Source organism: Fusarium graminearum, chromosome 1 (genome assembly GCF_000240135.3).
Source record: "Fusarium graminearum PH-1 chromosome 1, whole genome shotgun sequence".
NCBI classification, from domain to species: Eukaryota; Fungi; Ascomycota; class Sordariomycetes; order Hypocreales; family Nectriaceae; genus Fusarium; species Fusarium graminearum.
Window position 1 is genome coordinate 8,259,830 of NC_026474.1, and position 18,852 is coordinate 8,278,681.

Consider the following 18,852-nt stretch of genomic DNA (forward strand, 5'->3'; position numbering starts at 1 on the left):
AAGAATGACTCATACATACTGAAAAAAGGCTGATGAACATCAAAGCTCGACTCTTCCTTATCAGGCAATAACAGTTGGACCTCGAAAGGCAAATCCTTGAAAGTTGATACCGCCGCATCCCATCCTACCATCCTTTCCCCCCACTCAAAAATCGCATGACTAAGCGCCCAACCCCGCGCCAAACAGAAGCCCTACCTTAGTTCACCAAAAAAATCGCATCGTTGATAAAATTTGACCCCCCCTTCACCGTGACGACTGGACGAGACGAGCGAGACGACGCGCGACTCGACTCGGACAATACAAACGACACGATGGCTACTTACCAAAACGGCGTGGCTCCGGCCCGCGCCATGGATGACGACAGCGACGTCGAGGAGGAGGCTCTTGTGGCCGAGTACAAGGAGCAAGTTCAGTACGAGGATGGTGATGATCTCAGCCGCACCACCTCTCTGAACCTCGCCCAGCAGACCGACGATATCCAGAGCCGACTTGTCCAGGCTGCTCAGCCTCTCGACTTCCAGGCGCCTCTCGAGGCCAAGTTCCAGAGCTACGATGCCTACTGCAGCTTGTTCCACTTCATCCTGAACTCTGAGGGTCCCGTCGATCTCGAGCCCCCTTCTGTTGGTCTTTCCTGAAGCTGTATATATCGGGTTGGAATTGGGCTAATAAATACCTTTGTAGTACTACTGGGCTTGGGATGTTATCGATGAGTTCATTTACCAGTTCAACTCTTTCTCCTCGTACCGAATGCGAATTGCCCGCCAAACAACCAACGAGGAGGAGCGTCAGGCTCTCCGCGAGAACCCCAACACATGGGGCTGCTACAGCGTCCTCAACGTCCTGTACTCTCTCATCCAGCGATCTCAGATCACCGAGCAGCTCGGTGCCATGAAGCGTGGAGAGGACCCTGCAGCCGTTGCCGGCGAGTACGGCAACAAGAACCTTTACAAGATGTTGGGTTACTTCTCCATCATTGGTCTTCTCCGAGTCCACTGTCTCCTTGGTGACTTTAGCCTGGCACTCAAGACACTTGACGACATTGAGCTCAATAAGAAGGCCATGTTCGCCCGTGTCATGGCTGCCCACTTCACCACATACTACTATGTTGGTTTCTCTTACATGATGCAGCACCGCTACGCCGATGCCATCCGCATGTTCAGCCACATCCTCATCTACGTCTCAAGGACAAAGAACTTCCAGAAGAGCGCCCAGTACGACTCTATCACTAAGAAGAATGAGCAGATGTACGCTCTCATCGCCATCTGCGTCGCTTTCCAGCCTACTCGTCTGGACGACACCATCCACAGCGCCCTCCGTGAGAAGTACGGTGACCAGCTTCTCAAGCTCCAGCGCGGTGGACCCGAGTCCCTCCCCATCTTCGAGGAGCTCTTCCGCGCTGCGTGCCCCAAGTTCATCTCCCCCGTTCCCCCAGACTTTGAGAACCCCGAGGCCAACATCGATCCCGTCGAGCACCACCTCGCTGTCTTCATGGACGAGGTCAAGACCAACATGTGGAGCCCCACCATCAAGTCTTACCTCCGCCTCTACACCACCATGGATCTTAACAAGCTTGCTGGTTTCCTCGAGGTGAAGCCTGAGGAGCTTCGATCATGGCTCCTGGTTACCAAGCAGCGAACCAAGCAACTGCGCTGGCAGGACCAGGGTCTGCTTGACGGTGAGCTCGTCAACGTCAGCGACCTTGACTATGCTCTCCAAGGCGTAAGACCACATTTTGGAACAACGTTTGAACACTTGACTAACTTTCTTGCAGGACCTTATTCACATCTCAGAGGCCAAGGTGGGACGAAAGCTTGTAGACTGGTATCTCCGAAACCTGTCCCGCACCTATAACTGAGGTGCTTTAGAGAGAATTGGCTAGTCACTTTTTCTCAAAAAAATCGTGGGGTATTTGAATCGAGCCTTGACAGCGCATAAAGCGTTGAGGCGGAGTACTCCACAACGGCCCATGGCCAGGGCAATCATTACCTGGGGTTATGCAGGCCGACTTGATTGGATGCATGGCATGGCAAAGGCGTCTCGGAGTTGGTGATGCTCGTGCAAGAGCCTGAGAATTTCTCGGGTTCGGCTGTATGCGCGGCAGAGATATGGGACTTCCTCCTAGAGGTATGAGGGCCTCTGAAAAGGCTATGAAGAATAAAAGGAATCAAAAGTCATTTAATCAATATCATGAGCCTAACGAAGTAAGATTACATCGTCAATACAACTTGTGCCAGCCATAAATCCTGATTGAAGTTTTGAATGTTAGACGCAGAGGGCGTCTAGATAGTTACTGAAGAGTGTGCTGTACAATGCTCGGCAGATCAAACGCACGGCCACAACTTTGATATCCTTGACCTGGAGGTTCGCATAACTTATTGCGTGCTAAACCAATAAGATGTCACTGCCGCCCTGTAGTGATGGATGGGAGTAAAGATTCCCCTTTCAATATCATCACCATGACGCTCGGACTTTGCAACCACTCGACCCTGAGCAAGACCAACAGACCAACAAAGAACACCAACGATATAGTCTAATTCTGGGCCTCGAAGCGAACAACAGCCTCAGACCGGTCAATAAAGCTCAACACGTGGACGCAACTAATGGCTTCGGCTACTCGGTACCTCCCCGATCCATAGTCCCTCGGATTATAGAGTCAACCCGATACCGTTGAGGCGACAACCGCCAAGACTTTGAGGATTGTCGAAACCTAGAGGTTTACGAAATGCCACTGTCGAGTTGGCACGTGGTGGCAGTTCTCGTAGAATCCTTGAATGGTAAGAAGCTGGAACGCCTTGGCACGTATTTCGTAGACTATGTCTTGGCCTTTGGACCTTTTCTGTGAGAGTATGTCAAGGAACAGCTTATTGGTGAAGTCCCCGGCCCTGACCCTCGTTATCTTGATTAACTCTCTTAAGATTTGACTTGCTCTTCCAAGCATGCTGACTGGGATAAAAAGCTGTCGGTTGTGCATATACATGTCTCACATTGTCTGGTGATTGGCCTTGACAAATCCTAATTGTGCCTCGCAACGATGGCAAATATATTTAGTTATCGATACTCTTTGTATATCGGCTGGTAGGACAAGGTGATGATGTTGCCTGCGACTATGTTTAAGACCTTCAAGCCGCCCTACAATTGGTTGAGATGCAATGCACTGTTTATACTCATGAGCGATTCCTTGCACGGGATAGGATGTGAAAGTCTCAGTCTAATACTTTCAGCCCAATAGAAAAAGCAACGAAAGTTCTATCCGTGATTCCAAGCTACTTGACCGCCACGCACCAAAGGTTCCTTTCCGGGTCAGACCATTATTCATTCGTGCTACTTACCGTACTTTGACGATGGTGTAAGTGGCCAAAGACCCCAAGACGTACTTTCTGGGGTAATGCCAAGAAACAGGGCAGAGCATGCAGGGCTGGTATCTTGTCTGACAGCTGAAAGACCAAAGGAGCCTCATGCGGTCTTGATACAAAAACTAACTGGCTGATATGGCGTGCAAAAGATTGCACGACATAGGTTGGTGGCTAAATAATTAATCTGGTACGACAACGATGCGGTGAAGAGTTTCACAGGAGGAATGATAGGGCGAGATGAGCCAAGTGTACTCTGTTAGTAGTTACCTGGTATTTTTTCTTCGCTTCTTTACCCTGCATGAGTTGGACTATGAGTGTGTATATGTCCAGATATGGATTCCGCTACATTGATTAGCCAAGAAAACGGTTCTAGTGTCGAAACTGATTCGGTTGTTCGTAAACGAGGGCCATGGATGGATCTAGAGGCTCTGTTCTGAGTCGGCTCCACCCATCGGATAGCGGGCATCATCCACTAAAAGCCCGAGCGTAGTGGGCTTTGCGTAGGGTAGATAAGCCTAGGTCTCCACTCCGGTCCGGGGCGGACGGGAGATGGATGGATGGCTTTGAATCGTGCCCAAAGAGCTGGTTCCCGACGCCGCTAGGATACATATCCAGCAGAGGTAAAGTAGTAGGAGGAACTGATTGTAAAAAGTATAAAGACATGCATGTCGTAAGTGGTTCTTGGCAGTCTGTCAGCTAAGAGTCACACTCGGGACTTTAATGCCGGGCCAAGACATTAATATCTATTCGTGTAGCCGTGGCACTTGGCTCTTGGCTCTGTACTATACGCAAAGACGAGTGAGGTTCAACGTTGGAAGAGTCAACATGAGTGAGTGAATGAATGAAAATCTTTGTGCGTTTTTGGCTGCCCAAAACCAAACAAGGTGGCATTAGTGAGGGGAAAGCGGCCGAACTAAACGCCCCCTTATTAAGTGGATATCTAAAAACCCGGCAAGCAAGGTAGCCCTACTCGTTGCAGTATAGAATCAAGAGAAAGAGTTTCCATGTGATCAAAATCCCAGTCAGCGACAGCGTAGTGTGAGTGGGTTGTGGGTTATGGTGATACCTTGAAGCTACTAACCAACTGCTCGCGTGTCGTTCATTTCCTCTTCGTCTCTGGATAAAGTGAGCGAGGCCTCTCGCTTCCCCTCATTTTCACTTGCGTTGGTTATCTCGAGATTTGACTTTGACTCGTAGCATGTCGTTCATCCTGGCCAGCCAATGATTCAGCACGGACAAGGCATGTTTCTTGCAGCTTGGTAAATCGAGTTACGTCTTGGCCTGCAGTTTGTCACACGCAGAAACCAATCCCTGAAGAGCGGTACTGCAACGGCTTACCTATGACTTGACGTAGGTAGGTGAGATACGTCAGCTGTGCGTTTTGCACATTGATTGTCTATCTACCCACCTAATCTTGAATTTTGATCCCACCTCGTGTCTCTGCTGTGTGGTGAAGTGAATAGGTTGCAAGAAACGGACTTCAACCCTTGATGGTTTATTCGTTCGTTTCACACGCACACTCTGTAACATGTCATAATAATCAAATCTCGGCTGCTAGTACTGTATGTGTTGCGTGTTGCTGCCCAGTTTAATTTCACCCTCCCTTTCGGGCCTACACGTCTCTTTTGACGTGGACCAAGGGCCGATCCGTTCGGCACCGTCTAAATCCTCTCGGTTTCCTCAAATGCTACCCTCCTTTATGCGATGGATCAGGATCAAAGCTACTAGTAACTAGGTATCATAACATATGTTGTCCTTTTCGCTCTCGGCCTTGGGAAGAAATAGTAAAAACCTAAATCCTTCTCCTCTCCAGAGTAGCCCAGGCTTTGTTTTTTTTCCCTACATCTCAAACGATTAAAAGGCAAACAAGACGTTGACAGTTTCATCCGACCTTTAGCTGACCTGGTATCAACCTTAACCTTAAAATCTTATTTATTTCTGGCTGCCACTCACACCCAGATCTCGACTGTGGCTTCACCTCGTCCACTTACAATACAAACGGCAAATACAACTGACCTGGCCATAAACGCAAACGCCCACACCGTCTTCACGCGAACCTCGTACAAAAAATTAATAAATGATCGATTCACCGTAAATCGCCATCATCTGCTTTTTATATATACAGTAACCCACCCCATTTTACGAGAACAAGCTGCCGCTGTCACTCCCGCCTTCTGCCATCACTGCCCTGTCAGCTCCGCTCTCTCACAAAAGGACCAGGCAGGCTACAACACCACAACCACACCACGAAACATAATTTTGGTTTTCGCCCATTAAACGTGCCCTTTTCCGTTTGATTTACCACCAGTCACGTTCGACAAATTGTCAAAGCAACTGTAAAGAGCACTCTTCTCCACCATTTCGCATAGTATATATTTTTTCTATCAGCCGCCATCTCCGCCAGTACTTCCTTCTTACTTTCTTCTCAAAGCTTTATTGTCCGGGCCTCTACTTGCGCCCGCATCCAAATCACTAGGAGCTCACTTCCTTCCTCAACTTCGCAAAACCGCGTCACTGCCAACCTAAGACGTCACAATCTTGAGTCCTCAGGCCTGCGCTCTTGCCATCCACTCTTGCCTTACCCCAGCTCTTTGTGATTCGGTTCTTCCTCTAAGCCAGACCAGGCCAAGCCAGGCTTGTCCGCCATCCAGTTAGCCTCTCCGTCTTGGCGGCAGTTACATCTTGGCAGACCCTGCGACATAGGAAAGCATTGCGTACTTGATCAAGACTCAACTTTGAGCAAGCGCGAGCTTTCTTTCTTTCTTCACCATTCAGAAAGCTCCTTAGCCCATCTATTTCCTCCCGGGTCTTTCTCCCTTCTTCAACCAAGCTCACCATTATCGAGTTCAGCATCGATACGTTTGACTATCATCAAACCTTATACACACATTCGTTTGCGATAGTCACATCTATCGATAAGAGTACCGACCCGACTTAAACCCCGAAGCTTATCACGGTTCGCTACCAGGTCGCGTCCTCGGAGACGTTGCATCGTGAACAGTATGGCTACTGTTTCTAGAATGCCTGTTCCAGTCAGGCGCACCGACTCCGACGTTTCTCCCAAAACCATTATACCACCACAAGACTCGACTCCGCGTGACGCAAAGGTCGACTATTTCCCAGACTCCAACACAGTCGATGGATCCAATACTAGTGTCAGGGCCAGCGACGACGATTCCTCTGCGCACAAGTCGAGTATCTCATTTGCACCCGATCCACGACCCGATCGCAGCTCAAGCCGTGAGAGCAACCAAAACCAAACACAAAACCAAGACCTGATGGTCCAGAGGAAGTCATCCACCGGCTCAGTTTCCTTCCGCCGAATGACCAATCCCAAATTGCCACAGGGAATGCCTCAGCAAATGAGCAACAGTCGCATACGCGCAAGTTCTCCTGATCATAAAAGGTACGTTGGATCTTTCTGTTTTGTCTTCCCCCACTGTGAAGGCACATGTTGTTGCAATGTCAACCTCTCAATTTGATTCCCAATCTCGCTTGCAACAATACGTTACCCGAACCAAACCCAATACGCTTGCATCCGGTGGCTTGAGCATTGAACTTCGCAAGACCGTTATGAGCATAAATCGAGACCTGCTCGATCTGGGATCGATTAGCATCTTGTACCAAAGTTGGTCAGATTGAGTCCAAAATGGTCTTATTGGAGATGGATGTGACGCCATGCCAAGAACGTGTCGCGTGCGGCTAGGGGAGACCTTCGACCATCGATAATGCGTCCCCACAGTGAGCAGCTGTTTCCAGCGAGTGCGGCAGGCAAAAGGGCTCGGCCATCGCGACCTGGTTGACCGTCACCGTCAGGTCAGGACTTGCGAGTTGAGTTGATTCACATTCACGATGCGGTAACTATTGCAAAGATGGATTCGTGCCCTGGTCCCCGACTGGGTGGAACTGTTTTACTTGGCTGGGCCATTCCTTACAACAACCTTTTCGACTCCACCACTGAGCTCCCGCTATTGATTATGGTTACCCCGCCGTCTGCGACAAACCTTACCGTAGACGTGGGGATGGATGGTCTTCGCCGACTCTCCTCGTCACTTATTTGGTCTGGATCGTCAGGCCATCTTTCACCACAGCCACCCTTAGCAGATCGTCAGCCCCCAAATTCCCGCAGAGCTTTCGAATATTTCCGTCGCAATCGTCATTGACAACCTTCTTCTCTCATACCACTTCCCTGCCCATCATCACTTTCCCAACTCGTTATTGTTTCTCTTTGCCTCTATTTTGTGGCCTTTTCGCACTTATGGCGACGCTAACCGAGACCCCGCCCGATAGGTTCCAGAAACATGTTGCATTTGACAATGTTCCAACTGGTGAACCGACAAAGAATAATGCCATTTCGTTCACACTCAATGTTCGACACAAGGGATATCAAGCTAGGCGCAGATCCCGGTGCTTCATGGTTGGAGTGGACGAGCATGCCTACTCTGATTATGCCCTACAGTGGCTGCTGGAAGAGCTTGTTGATGACGGCGACGAAGTTGTATGCGTGCGCGTAGTTGAGAAGGAATTGCGTTTCTCGAATAGGGAATACCGAGAAGACGCTGAAAAGGTCATGAGGGGCATTCTCGACCGTAATGGCAATAACAGGGCCATCAACATCGTTCTTGAATACGCCGTTGGCAAATTACATACGACCTTCCAGGTTCTGGTACGTTGATGAAGTGACTTCTTTTGTGGAATCCCCAGGCTGACAACTTCTTAAGATCCAGATGTATCAGCCTGCAATGCTTATTGTGGGAACAAGGGGACGCACACTTGGTGGTCTACAAGGGCTCGTTAACACGCGCAATTCGTTTTCCAAGTACTGCCTCCAATACTCGCCCGTACCTGTAGTCGTGGTTCGACCTACAGAAAAGCGCGTTAAGAAGAAATCTAAGCGGGCCAACGACTCTGCACGACAGACTTACGTGAGCATGTTGGCTGCGAATTCTGGAAAGCACGAAGCCGATAGTGAGGCGAGCAGCACTTATGAACTTGAGGTTCAAAACTCTCCCGACGAAGAAGCTCATCAAGTCGCACGGGCCTTGGGGCTGCCTGCATCGTTCGATCCCACGATCAAGCCATTTAACCACAGTCAAGCGCTCAACGTCAGACCGCATGGACCTGCTACTGTTAGCGCGTCTAATGAAGCGCCAGAGGACCGGCGATTGGTTAAGGATGATGCCAGTGCTGCTGGTGAAAGCGACGATGAAGATGATGGCGAAAGCGATGACGACTCTGGAGAATTCGAGGTTGTTAGTGGGCAACAAGCTCTGGATCAGGAGAAACTGAAGCAGCTCCACAAGATGGAGGTTGGTGAAGCAGCGGCGTTGAAGATGAAAGTGGACGAAGATATAGATGAGGAAGATGACACCCCGTCAGCCCAAAAAGGTACATCATAGAAGATGAAGGGCAGAAAGAATTTAGGGACAGACAGTAAGCAAGGGAATGGTGGGAATGAAGTTGTCGAATACATCGACGAAGTCTCACACCAGAAAGTCAAGCGATCAACTACACAGCACCCTCTAGCGAGGATCTCCAGAATACCCATCTTGTGCGAAACTGCCTACTTAACGCCAAACAAATTCAAAGGTGCAGGAAAGGCCGTGTCTGTTGACTCAAAAAGCAATGCCAATGATATTACAAGATCATCTACAACGCTTGGGGAACCGCTTTTGGGGCCAGATTCCAACTAGCAAGACGGACAGAGCCAGTTGTCGAGAACAGATAACGATGGAATCGAGCAGATAGACGGCTGCCAAGACTACCCGATTATACCTGCTGACAGTCACCGGTTGCAAGATATCGATTCTCATGAGCACAATCCTGAAGCGGGCAGAGATTCCATGGAATTGGAGACGATGAGCCGCGTGACGAAGGACGACAACGACGTTGAAGATGAGGCCAGGGAGGAATCTTTCGCCAGGGTTACGGACACAACGAACGGCTCACGGGAAAACCCACAGAATCAGCGTCCAAATCCCGAATTACCGGCAGAGGACCAAAGATCCAGCGTCGATTTGGGGGCGCAAGATCAACTTGGCCGTGGACCTGGAGATGGGCGTGGAGGTGGCCGAGATAATGGCAACTACGCCAATGGCAATGCTGACGGTGGTCTTAATGGTGGTGATAACGCTACAAGTCGGCGTGGCGGTAGGCTAAGGGACTTGGTAGGAGGATTCATATACTTGTGGTGCCTTGACTTGCGGCGAGGAACATTAGAACTAGGAAGATGAACTTGCTTGTATTAAATCATGAAACGAACCGGGCTGGAATTCAAGGATCGGGGCTCTTTATTTTATCAGTAACGATATACGGTTTCAGCGCTAAAGATATCTGATACAATTGCAATGTGTCTGGAACGCATCAGGTGACGTGTATCACATGGAAGTTTCGCATTGTTGATTGCGGCTTATGATTGATGCTTTGCGTTTCAACGCATATGCAGCAAATAGATGGACCAATGGTAGAACGTTAACAAGGATGTAGATTGTAAGTGACAGGACCCTGAATTCTGAATTGAATTAGGCCAGCAGCAGAGGTGCAGTAGAATTTTGGCCTAAGGCAAATTAACGTCACTGTAACAGGGAAACAGATGCGACGACGTAAGCCACCATTTCTCAGTCTTTTAACCCCAGACCCAGGGGCTAATCATCCCAATTTTCAACACTTAATACTAAAGTACAACAAAGCCAAAGACCGATACGAGTTTGAAATCGATCTGCGCTGGTGACTTGTACCTTTTAGAAAACAGAAGACCCTAAAGTGACATCGCTAGACTCATTCAACACAACTTGTCGCAACGCTCAGAGGTCCAAGTCAAAGCTGAGGGACGTGTTTCAATTTAACACAATTCAATACCTACAGTGCAGCGGCCGCGCCCGTAATACTATTAGAAGGGAGGATTGCTGCGCCTCGACAGAACGACAATAATAGCAACCCTTTCGTATACGCCATACGAAGGGAGACAGACTCCTCCTATACATTTTACATGGCCCCGCGCCTAACCTCGACAACCCACCAAACGATATTATAATCATATCAGAAACGACGCAATCCTTTCAACATGTGGCCTTTTACTCGCTGCGGCGAAGACGCCTGCGAAATACCTCCCCGCCCTGTCACTCTCGCCTCATCCATCTCCGCCCTCCCATTTCTCTTTATCTGCATATCGACATCGATCCTCGTCGTCCGCCATGTCTTCCCTCGATTAAGTACCGACGCCGACTCCCGCGACGGTGAAGATCACGTTCTGCCTACACATGCGCCAGCTTGTCTGCGACAAGTCCACGCTGAACACGGTGCTAAGAGCTGGAGAAGGCGCGGTGCAGCCTGGACGTTTGGTCTCACTGTTGGGTTGGCTGCTACACTAGGCGCGTTGATCATGGACGAGATCATTGAAGTCGTCAACGCGGATTCCAGAAATTTGGCTTTGAGAATAACAGTGCCAAGTCTGCTGTTCCTTCTGGTCGTGTTAGTACCTTGGCTGGAATGTCGATCAGTTGTTACAAGTGCAGGATGGAGTTTCCAGAGAACGGCCAAGGGAAAGCTACCCAGATTTGCTTGGGGACTACATGCAGCTCTGTTCATGGGATGGCTTTTTGCCTTTTGGTCGGTTGGCCAAGCTGTTCCGGAGGGTGCGATGCGTAGGATGAGCAACGGGAGCGGAAGCCTATCAGATATGCTGACGCGTGGCTGCTTGGAACGCATTGGTGTTGTCGGTATCTCACTGATGGCCCTGCTATCTGGCTTTGCTGCTGTTTCTTCACCGTGGCATGCATTGATGGATCTTACAGCTCGAAGAAAACGACCCGTCACGGATACCGACGTTGCAAGGAAACAGGCTGGTTGGGATACAGCAAATGAGATGCTCCTGACAAAGCGTCATCGTCTACAGTTTCTCGAGCGAAAGACTTCTGCCGCGCAGACTGGAGCTTCTGCTAAGGGAAGCGGTCTTGTTGGCAAAGTCATGGGCTCTCTGCGTGGCGCAACCGGCGATGAAGCGGAAATACGATTACTGCGATTGGAGATTGCTGGTCTCGAGACTATGGAAGCAAACCTGGCATCCGGGGTCTCCCTGCTCAAGAGTCATCGTGCAGCGACAGTTCGTGCGTCTACACCTCTTGGCCGACTTTTCCTCGTGCCCTCTCAATTATTCAGCTTGTACTGTCTGTACCGTATCGGCGCCACTACAATCACGACTATTCGTCGAGCTTATTCACCCACGTCAAGTTTTGCCAACACTGATCCCATCAACCGTTTCTTGAGTATCCTCGCTCGTCATTGGGACCCAAAGCTTGACCAACTGGCATGGGCTCGACTGATCAGTTTTGCTCTTAGCGGCGTTATTCTTGTTGCAAGCGCCAACAGTGTCGTCCAAACATTCCATCTTTTTGCCAAGTGGACACCCGGCCTGCTGCGTCAAGCTCAAGCAAATCTGGCACTGGTTGTCGGACAGATTGCAGCAACTTACGTCATCTCCGCCGCTCTCCTGCTACGCAGTCAGTTGCCTTCTGCCTTGGGTTCAGCAGTTGGAAGTGTATTGAGAGGTGCATTGAGTCCTGCGTTTGTAGATGGCTGGTTCGAAGGGTGGTTTTTGGTGGGCAGTCTAGTGACAGCCATTGGTATCTGGGTAGGCAGAAAGCTTGGAGGAGAAGATGAGTGGGATGAGTACGGAATGGAAGAGGTTGGCGCCAAAATGTCTTAGGTGTTTGGTTGGTGATGATTCATTTCTATGCTTTTTTTAGGAGGTTTTGGGATAGCATGCGTGCATTTTTAATGAGTGGACAGATGTATGATGGACTGATGTCTGGACTTTGGCGTTTTGAAGACTACCTGAGGGACTCTTGACGAGGCGTTGATACAATGGAGTACAGGTTAGGTACTACATGATGAGTGGGATACTATACCTGGGGATCAACGAGATGAATTAGAGGAGCTGATTGAGCCTTGAATAAATATAACGTATTTTAATTATTCAAAAAGACTTTCCATCATGTCGAACTCGCCAGATATGTGCAAACAACACCATGCGTCGTATACTGGACACGAACCTGTTAGTAGTAAACCATGCAGTTGACAAGAGTACAAAGTAAGCTTCAAATTGAGCAATCACTACGAATGTTGGTGTAACGGAAAAGACTCAAGGCAGAAAGATTCTAGGTCCCTCACTCGAGGATCTTTACTGCCTGCATGCTTGTTGTTCTTGCCTGGATAATGGCTTGCATATGACTCAACCTATGAGAAGCATTTCTCGCCAACCACAAGTCAACCAATCACCCTCAGCTCGGAGCCTAAATCAGGTATCAAATCATATATACATACCGCTCCCATACAAACACCACACAAGGCCGTCAGAGACTCCAAGAACCAAGTCAGCTAAACATCTAAGCATCAAAAGTTCATCATGCCACCACCTTCACCCTCCCCGCCACTCAGCTACACAATACCCCCTTCTCTCAACGCCTTCTCCTCCAAGCCAGCCGAGTTCAGAGCAACTCACCCTCCAATCCAACATCTCATCGCCGGCGCCCTCGTCACCAACCCCGAAGGACAAGTTCTTCTTCTCCGCCGCGCAGCCCATGACTCATGGCCTCTGCTATGGGAAGTCCCTGGCGGCTGCGTCGACGACATAGACGCTGATCTCATCGCCGGCGCTGTCCGCGAACTCTGGGAAGAAGCGGGTCTGCGCGCCAACAAAGTGAAAGGCGTTGTAGGCATAGTACCTATCGCGGAACCTATGCCTGACGATCCACTGGAGAAGGACCTCGAAGTGCTTTACGACATGCTCGTTTTTCGAGCTAATGATGGGGTTTGGGGGAAGTTAACTATTTGGGTGGATGTGGAGAGCTGCGAGGATGTCAAGATTGATGAGGAAGAGCATGTTGAGTTTGCGTGGGTGACGGAGGAAGAAGCACTGCAGAACAGCTTCAAGGATGGTAGGAAACTGGACTTTGTCAGTGAAGGTGTCAGGAGGAATGTCCTCGAGGGCTTTCGTTTGTGGAAGCAGGAGAATCAATGAAGCAAATGATTTTTTGACTATCTATAATGATGGAATGACATTAACATAAAGTAGGGATATCATGTGGTCGTTACTCGTCTATAGTCACATGTCTATCCTCACCCAACGGCAGGTCCAACCTAATCCCTTTAAAAGCACGATGAGGTATCAACACCAAAAAAGAAACCAGTGGAACAAAAAAAGAACGGGGAAACTAGAAATAAACAAAGGGCATTTCATTGATCCCATAAACCGCCTAGCATACAAATCTGAGCTCATGTCGTGATTCGATCTGGCTTCAACTTTGTTTGCAAAGTCTAGAGAAAATGAACTGCCTTGTGCTCGTCATAATAAGCAAGCAACTTTTCAGTCCCTCTCCTACTTTCTTTCACCTCTTCCCACCCCTTCTCCTAACCTTTCATCCTCTCGTCATCACGCGGCAAAGACGTTTTTGGGGAAATAAAAAAAAGAAAACATAAAGAAATAAGAGAGCTGTGATCATTCAAATGCATGCCACGTTTCCGTTCCATTCATCCATCCGTTCATCCATCCATTCGCCGCCGTTCTTTTTGCTTTTGTCTCGAAACGCCAAATGTTAAATGCTCAAAAATGCTCCCCTTGTCCCCTGAGTGAGTGAAGCAGACATGGAAGCTGATCATGAGTCCAACGTGTGGCGGTTAGACGAGGAAAACAGGATGCCGTGGTCATATAAAACCAAGGCCGAGAGAAAATCCATGCCCTGGCAACCTGTAATATCAGATTGTCGAGGATATGTATGAGATGGGTGTTGTTTACGAGAGAAATTGTAACGTTCAAGGAGTACTCGCTGCTCTTGGCTTCAAGTCAGACGACTCACGCCTTGTGTCGAAGCATTTTCAGTCATCAAACCGTAGAGAAACGGGGCGATATGTACACATTCTAGGGTCCCATCGCACGGCCCTGGCGACCTTTCTTGTTGGGCACCGTAGTCCAACCGTCATCATCGGCTGTAGGGGTAGCAGGCTCATCAGGAGAACCAGCGGCTTGTTGGGGAGCAGCTCCGTTGGATCGAAGGGGTCCAGTTCGGGCCTCTCGCATACCGCCACGTCCACCACGTCCACCTCGAGGTCCGGCACCTCCACGAGGTCCTCGCTGATCGCTACCGGCAGAGCGCCAGCTTGAGGCTTCGTTCGCCCTTGACTTGGGGGCCTCTCGGGGCTCGCGGGTTCGGACGGGGACCTTCTGTTCGCCGTTGGCGTTCTCAGCCTTGGGCTCAGCAGACTCCTCTGTTGTCTCGGGAGTCTCCTTGGTCTCAGTGGCAGCTTCGGCCTCCTTGGCCGCAGCAGCTTCCGCCTCAGCCTCAGCCTTAGCCTCAGCCTCGGCTTCAGCCTTGGCGGCGGCCTCCTTCGCCAATCGCTTCTCCTCCTTGGCCTTCTCGTCGGCCTCACGCTTTTCTTGGATAGCCTGCTGACGCTTAACCTCAATCTCCTTCTCCCTGGCTGCTGTATCGATAGGACGAGCAGCTCCGAAGGGACTGGCCTTCGCCTCTCCAGCTGCGTTTGATGAGGCATCGGGAGCCTCGGAGACTGTTCGCTTCTGGAGGTTCAAGCGGGGACGTCCACCCTGAGCGGTGGGTGCGTTGGAAAGAGCGGGTGAAGGGGGAGCGCTACCATCGGGCGAGGTAGGCTTGGCGGCGTCAGGACGCATTCGGTCACGCCACTGCATGTCCTTGTCGGCAGCAGTGACAGTTCGCTCTGGGCGCTCAGGACGCTCAGGGCGAGGGCGAGAGCCACCCTCACGAGCCTCACCCCAAGCAGGAGAGTCACGGCGGTTGCCACGGAAAGACTCGCTGCGCTCACCCTGTACATCAGGAGAAGCACGGGGACGGCTTCCATCTCGCGAACCAGAGCCCTCTTGAGGGGAAAGGGGAGCGAGAGGTCCGTGTCGTTCCCAGGTAAACTCACGCTGGGGACGGCTCTCAAAAGCGGGATCACGAGGTCGACGCTCACGGTCACCAAAGTCGCGGGCACCGCCCCTTGAGGGAGCATCAGGCAGAGGACCCTTGCGGTCCCAGGCACCCATCTCACGGATAGAATCTCCTCGGCCAGGATCACCACCACGAGCTAAGCGTTGTTAGGTTGAAAGTCAATTACGTGAAAGATGTGGGCCAACTCACGAGGGTCGGCAACCTTAATCTTGATCATTCGTCCACCGAAAGATTCACCATCAAGGGCAAGGGCCTGCTTGAGACCATCGAGGGTCTCAAACTCGACGTAACCGAATCCCTTGGGGCGCTGCAGCTCGCGGTCCTCAATGAGACGGACGTTGACGACACCACAGCCTGTAAGGAAGTCGGCCACGGCATCGTTGGTAACATCGTAGGCAAGGTTACCGAGGTGGGCGGTAAAGGGAGGCTTATCGGGGAGAGTTTGAGGGGCAGCTTCGCGAACGGAGAAACCTGCAACTGTAAGCTTGAGCAATCTTTGGGACGGAAGCAACACATACCCCGGTCCTGCCAGCTGGAAGAAGAGTTGATGTTGCTGCTGTACCGAGCGCGATCGGAAGGGGGCAGAGCCTGAGTGCCTAGATCTGGTCAGTCCACCATGATTGAGAATTATCGCATGTAACATGGCACGTACCAGTAGCTGCAAACAAGTTAGCAATCGAAGGCAATGATAGACATGGAGCGGCAATGCTTACCGTAAGAGGTCTCCTCTACTTCATCAGCCCAAGAAGAGCCTCCACCAAAACCTGTAAGTCATAGTCAGTATGGGGTCAACGAGGGGTATGCGGCGGGGTGCAGTGCGCAGGCGAGGGGCCGGACAAGGCGAGACATACTGTCAGCCAGAAAGTCCCCAAGGGACATCTTCTGCTGTTCCTTCTTCTTAGGAGCTGAGGCATGATTAGCAACCGTTGGATAGCGTATGGCATGTAACCAAAGAGGGGTCCCGCAGGACAGAATATAGCACTCACCCATGATTGCGGTTAGGCGAGCACGCGCAACGATTCCTAGATCGATGCGCCAACGAGTGCTTAGGGCGAAGCCGACCGGGGTTTCAGCTTCAGCTTTCGCTCAGTAGAGAATGGCGAGATCGGGAAGAGTCTCGCGAGTCGATGGAGTGAATTTTTGGGAAAAAAAAGGGCGCTGCGAAATGTAGACTTGCCCCGACCAATGTTGCCGAGTCTGGGGTTGACGAGTTGAAATTTGCTCGGCGTAGTGGAAAAATATGATGATGGAGGCGCCAGTTGAGGGTTGCCTTAATTTTGCAGTCCAGGCCTGGAGTGGGAAGTGGGCGCTAACCCTTTTTGAGGCCAAGCCCCACCATTCAACACCTCTACTCGAACGCTGTCTCGCTTGCATTTTCAGAAACACCAGCGGGTGAAAGAGCCGGCATGTGGGTAAAACGCTATGAAATCACCGCATCTACCTACTACTTAACTTTTGGGTATCAAGTTTAAGAATGCAACTGTAATGGATGATTTGCAGTATTGTTCTAGTGAGTATCTACTTATGTGTATTTACAAAGAAGTGATAATGATTAATAGAGTACAATTTCGACTACCTCATAGATTTGCCTTTAGATAAAAAAAAAACAGTTTCATTCAATGCTTTGTCTTTGGTGTGCACATTCAAATCCACTCAATTGGCCAAGCATCTCCATGTCATGTCACGGGATTTGTCCCAGCCATTAGTGGCTCTCTGCTATTGGTCCTTACCCGCTTAGCAAAACTTGAGATACAGACGCTGCCAGAGCCTCATCAACCCCAATATCAAGTCGGACGACGGTAATTGTGAAGCGGACCATGTAACATTATTTGCTTTTTTAACCAATTGTAATTTTATTTACCCATCCACAATACCATTCTCGTTTCAGCATTTCCTGTCTCTACACCCAACACCATTGCATCATGGCTGAGAATGGAGGCCGAGAGCCTCAAATGATGCACCACCTGCATCAACGCCAGTCATCCCGTGGGCTATTCTCCCCCGAAGTCGTTGATCTTGTGCTACCGCCTCTGAAGTTTGGTGGTTACGCTGGTAAGTTGCTTTGATGCATCCTCACACACCCTAGACTAATATCGAGTAGGAACTGCTGGTGTTCTGGCTGGTGTTGGAGGCTCAATTTTTAAAGAGGCAAACCCTATAATTTGGGGTGCGGTTTCTGGCTTCCAATGGTTCACTTTAGGGACAAGTTTCTGGTGTAAGTTGGTCATTTGACAAGACTCCAAAAATCATTTGCTGGGAATTTTCAGCTGACGCTTTTCCAAGTCACAAGAGGTATTGTTCTAAAAGCATGGGGCGGTGAGGAAAGACTCAAAAACTCCGAAAAGACAATGGCCAGCGCAATATCTGGTACAGCAGCAGGCGCCGTTGGTGGCTTGATCCGTAAGTCAGACAGGTCACATAATGAATGCTTCACCGCTGACACCATGGTTAGGAGGACCTAAGAATATTCTACCCGCCATGTTTGTCTGGACAACAGTAGGAGCTGTTGGGCAGATAATAGCGAACCGAATGGCAGTTCGCAAACCCAAAGTGGATGATGAGAAGGAAGGATTCCTCACGCGGTGGACTCCGCTCAAGAAGCTCACAGACCAGGAGTATAAGGATATGATGTTCGAAAAGATGCTGCGGATAGATGCTGATATTGCACTGATCGATGAACGTATTGTTGAACTACGGCAACAAGCCCAAGAGGAATCTAAAAATAAGCCTTCGACGCAATAATATCAAGACCACATCTTTACACTAAATCACTCCCAAGTTCATGCATCGCCTTTCTTTTGATTGATTGCTCGGCCTGGTGCATGACTTGTTGGAGGGCTACTCTCAATAAACAAAGAATGCTGGGAAATGTGCAGTTGGGAAGATACCCAGACACCAACTGGGAGTAAAACACCGCTATGACATACTGTTATAGTGGTAGTTCGTATAATGGCGAGTTTATCAAAGACCACTGCGGAATGAAACAACAATGACGCATATATAGTAGAAAAAGACAAATAGTGGAAATGGAATGAAACATTGGTTCTCTCATTGCGCACGCATGGCACCAACCAACTTGTTGTCTACTAAGTAGTGTTTTTAGCATTCTTTTGCGCCCTGATGCTGGATTTTGCAGGCCTTTTCTTTTTATCATCCATGACACTAGACTAACCAACCATGCATGACATTGATGCCATCTGGGGTACATCTCAACGACTAATGGTACCTGGATAACTTGGACCAAGTTTGCCAGGTTTGGGTAGGATTAAAGACACTCAGACCACGTTCTGTAAGGATACTAGAGCGGCGACTCATCGGAAGCCTGCATTTGTGCTTCTCAGAAAACTGAGACATGAGTTTGTTAAGCTGTAGCAAACATCTCGATGGACATAGATATCCGGCTTGAGATGGATACGGAACTCAAAGACAACATGCATTCCCCGCACTTTGTCTGTGAGTTGGGTACCGGGCCAATAGCATTTTTGGAGCAAAGGAACATTGTGTTTATTGATAAGCTACATAGCAACTGTACAGAC

The 18,852-nt window shown here is 49.8% G+C and overlaps 6 protein-coding genes across 6 annotated transcripts; 5 read left to right on the plus strand and 1 right to left on the minus strand.

Moving 5' to 3' along the window:
* Nucleotides 1-311: 311 nt before the first annotated feature.
* Nucleotides 312-2,183, plus strand: FGSG_02571 (uncharacterized protein; the record flags this gene model as incomplete). The annotated part of the gene is made up of 3 exons (XM_011320207.1): nt 312-620; nt 682-1,719; nt 1,772-2,183. The coding sequence occupies 3 exons, from the start codon at nt 312-314 to the stop codon at nt 1,853-1,855; spliced, it is 1,431 nt and encodes a 476-aa protein (XP_011318509.1). The 3' UTR covers nt 1,856-2,183.
* Nucleotides 2,184-7,611: 5,428 nt separating this feature from the next.
* Nucleotides 7,612-9,669, plus strand: FGSG_02572 (uncharacterized protein; the record flags this gene model as incomplete). Its single annotated transcript, XM_011320208.1, has 2 exons — nt 7,612-8,019; nt 8,075-9,669. The coding sequence occupies 2 exons, from the start codon at nt 7,612-7,614 to the stop codon at nt 8,750-8,752; spliced, it is 1,086 nt and encodes a 361-aa protein (XP_011318510.1). The 3' UTR covers nt 8,753-9,669.
* Nucleotides 9,670-10,416: 747 nt separating this feature from the next.
* On the plus strand, nt 10,417-12,057 carry FGSG_02573 (uncharacterized protein; the record flags this gene model as incomplete). The annotated part of the gene is made up of 1 exon (XM_011320209.1): nt 10,417-12,057. The coding sequence occupies one exon, from the start codon at nt 10,417-10,419 to the stop codon at nt 12,055-12,057; it is 1,641 nt and encodes a 546-aa protein (XP_011318511.1).
* A 699-nt stretch (nt 12,058-12,756) lies between these two features.
* FGSG_02574 (uncharacterized protein) lies at nt 12,757-13,371 on the plus strand (the record flags this gene model as incomplete). The annotated part of the gene is made up of 1 exon (XM_011320210.1): nt 12,757-13,371. The coding sequence occupies one exon, from the start codon at nt 12,757-12,759 to the stop codon at nt 13,369-13,371; it is 615 nt and encodes a 204-aa protein (XP_011318512.1).
* Nucleotides 13,372-13,565: 194 nt separating this feature from the next.
* On the minus strand, nt 13,566-16,509 carry FGSG_02575 (uncharacterized protein). Its single transcript, XM_011320211.1, has 7 exons — nt 16,303-16,509; nt 16,168-16,221; nt 16,030-16,080; nt 15,969-15,974; nt 15,835-15,912; nt 15,506-15,787; nt 13,566-15,452 (listed from the first exon to the last, which is right to left on the minus strand). The coding sequence occupies exons 1-7, from the start codon at nt 16,304-16,306 to the stop codon at nt 14,269-14,271; spliced, it is 1,659 nt and encodes a 552-aa protein (XP_011318513.1). The 5' UTR covers nt 16,307-16,509; the 3' UTR covers nt 13,566-14,268.
* Nucleotides 16,510-17,238: 729 nt separating this feature from the next.
* On the plus strand, nt 17,239-18,058 carry FGSG_02576 (uncharacterized protein; the record flags this gene model as incomplete). Its single annotated transcript, XM_011320212.1, has 4 exons — nt 17,239-17,368; nt 17,418-17,531; nt 17,609-17,716; nt 17,769-18,058. The coding sequence occupies 4 exons, from the start codon at nt 17,239-17,241 to the stop codon at nt 18,056-18,058; spliced, it is 642 nt and encodes a 213-aa protein (XP_011318514.1).
* Between the last annotated feature and the right edge of the window lie 794 nt (nt 18,059-18,852).